Genomic DNA, 2,653 nt, shown 5'->3' with positions numbered 1-2,653 from the left:
AAATGGTGATATATTTAAATTTCAATGGACTTGTTTTAGGTTTTCGAATAAAACACTATTTACATAGTTGGCGAGAACTACGTTATTCAGCTTATCACTTAGAACTGAAACTAGCATGAGTTAGACTCTGTACATGTTCCTGGGAGAGTTTTGGATATTGTATTGACTGGAATTGAACACTTCAATAAGGAACAAGACAAAAAGAAATGAATGCGTCTCTGGCTATTTTTTTTTCTTCTTTTCTTTTCTTGCTTTCCGTTTGGGGTTGTTATTCTTGTTTCTTCTGTGGTGATTCTGATGTGAGTTATCTATTCAGGTGAGTGAACGGGAAGACAAATTGCTTGCTGAACAGATGGCTAAGCTCGGTCGCGAAAATGAGGAGATCAGTGGTGATGAAGATAGTGAAGAGGAGGAAGATACCGGGATGGGAGAAATTGATGTGGAGAACTCAGGAACTGGAATTAGAGAGTAAAAAGTGTGGCTTGTATGAACTTGGATAACACATTCTTCACAGATGCAGATGCAGATGCAGATCCTACAGAAGCTACCTCACCTTTTGTTCTTGTCTTTTTGTAGCCATATGCTTACTTACTCTGGCAATTTCTCTTGACGAGCATTTTAGTTTTTACATGAAATCACTCTTGATAGTTATGTTGGTGCGGATATTTGATAATTCCAATCGCATTAGTACATTTTGCAATGAGAATGAACAACTGTACATCTTGTTCTTTCAATTCTCCCTCATAAATGTATATTTGGACTAGTCAGTTTTTGGCATCCCTTCTCTTCCATATAGGCGGGACTAGTGTTGAGCAATGGTTATGACAGAGCTGGTGAATGTGTCTGTTGCGTTTTTGAGAAGCTTAGAAAGTCTTCCAATGCGTTATAATCTATCCGATGAACACGGTGCTTCGGTCTTACTGTCTCATCTTGAGACATTTGTCGAAGGTTCTGCCTCTGATGCTTTAACTTGCGTATGTTCAGCTATTAGTGTAAGAAATTATACTCAAGTAGGTGCACATTGGTACGGTATGCTGACATGTTGACTTGGGCACCAAGCTAGGTTGGCTATAGAAGATTGTTTGTATTTAAGTTCAGTTTAGCTTGGCTCAGATTGGTTTTGGTCGAAGCTTGATTTGGCAAGGTTTTGATCCCAGTTCGCTTAGGCCCAATTTGGCTTGAATAAAATTAGGTTAAAGATCGATTGAACCTGATTTAAGTGGAGGTTATATGGAATGACATGATTAGTGAGGTTTCATACCACTAGCCTTTTGTTGTGTGACTGTGAGAGTTAAATTTAATGTTACATATTGCTAAACTCTATTTGCATTTGACTAGAGTTACAATCTAAACTAGCAAAACTCTTTTTTTTTTTAACATCAATCACATTTGAATCGAAACTGTTAAGTAATTTTTATAGTTTTCCTATTCAATTGGTTGTTTATTTGCATCAAATTTCTAAAGGCCTATGGCAACGCATGGTAGCAAAAGTTAAGAGATTCTATTCACGCTTTGCTTCAGATGTGTTTTACCATAAGAAAGCTGGTCTCTAGCTCGACCCAATTTGGTATTGCAGCAGGCGTATTGAGTTTTGTTTAACTCGGGCTCTCACTCAGCTTGATATTGTAGTAAGTTCGGTTGCTCGAAGCATTTTTTATACACTATCATCTGGAATTGTTTGCGATTTGGTTACTGTATATCAACCTTCTACAGGCTCATTTTGCTTTCCTCCAGCGACATAGTTTCGTTTTATTGTTTGAATCCTCGTGGCGATGTTTTTGGCCAGTATCTAGTATAGTTAGCAGTGTGTTTTATTTTTGTTCTAGTTTTCCTATTTGTTATCATCCTTCTCCTTTCCCTTTGTGCTTCTTTGTTGGTTGAACAGTTCATTCTGCTGCAAATGATGTTGATGCCTACAGAACAGCTGTTCACATGATCTGTATAAGTGTAGGTACTTCTTGCTTCTCATCAACAATGCAACGGTGAAGCATAAAAGGTAGTATAGACAATGGTTGTGATATTGCCTGCTTCAGGGGTTAGTTGATAGCTAAACTATCACCGCTATAGTATGGGTTAGCTCACCATATGATAGAAATGCTGCTTCAGAAGCAGAAAAAAGCAGCAACATTCTAGAGAAAAGCAATAAGCAGAATTTACTGCACCCTTTTTGAGAAGAGAATTTACTATACTGCGCTTATGACAAAAGTGAAGACACTAGCCTTGATTAATTAAAACCATATTTTTGACAACCTTAGTGACTACTTTTGGCAAGAGTTATTTTGAAATTTATGTCTAAAGTAGTAAATATGAAATTTATTCATGCAATAGTAAATCTAAAATTTATTAAAGAAACAAGTGCATGTCATGGTAAACTTGGAGTTTACTAGTATAAAAGTTCATAAATTGGCATAAACGATTGTGACATCCGAAGATGTGCATATTGAGTATTGGACATATAATGAAGAATTAGAAGATTTTTCAAGAATTATTCATGTTATTTGTTCTCATGATAAGTTGGTTGGACCAATTAATATTGGGATTGAACCCCTTAAATCTGAAAAGTATAAAGGTGAATATGAGTCCGTTCACCTGTCATGTGATCTATTAACAACAACAACAACAAACCCAGTGTATTCCCACTTAGTGGGGTCTG

The 2,653-nt window shown here is 36.5% G+C and overlaps 1 protein-coding gene across 1 annotated transcript; it reads left to right on the top strand.

The window, feature by feature from the left end:
• Positions 1 to 315: 315 nt before the first annotated feature.
• LOC124891406 (eukaryotic translation initiation factor 2 subunit alpha homolog) lies at positions 316 to 777 on the top strand (the record flags this gene model as incomplete). Its single annotated transcript, XM_047403142.1, is given in 1 exon segment — positions 316 to 777. A coding segment is annotated over 1 exon segment (157 nt), but the record flags the coding sequence as incomplete, so codon positions are not given.
• Between the last annotated feature and the right edge of the window lie 1,876 nt (positions 778 to 2,653).

This window comes from Capsicum annuum, unplaced genomic scaffold (genome assembly GCF_002878395.1).
Source record: "Capsicum annuum cultivar UCD-10X-F1 unplaced genomic scaffold, UCD10Xv1.1 ctg34920, whole genome shotgun sequence".
Lineage (NCBI taxonomy): Eukaryota > Viridiplantae > Streptophyta > Magnoliopsida > Solanales > Solanaceae > Capsicum > Capsicum annuum.
This window is presented reverse-complemented; position numbering and strand designations above follow the sequence as displayed.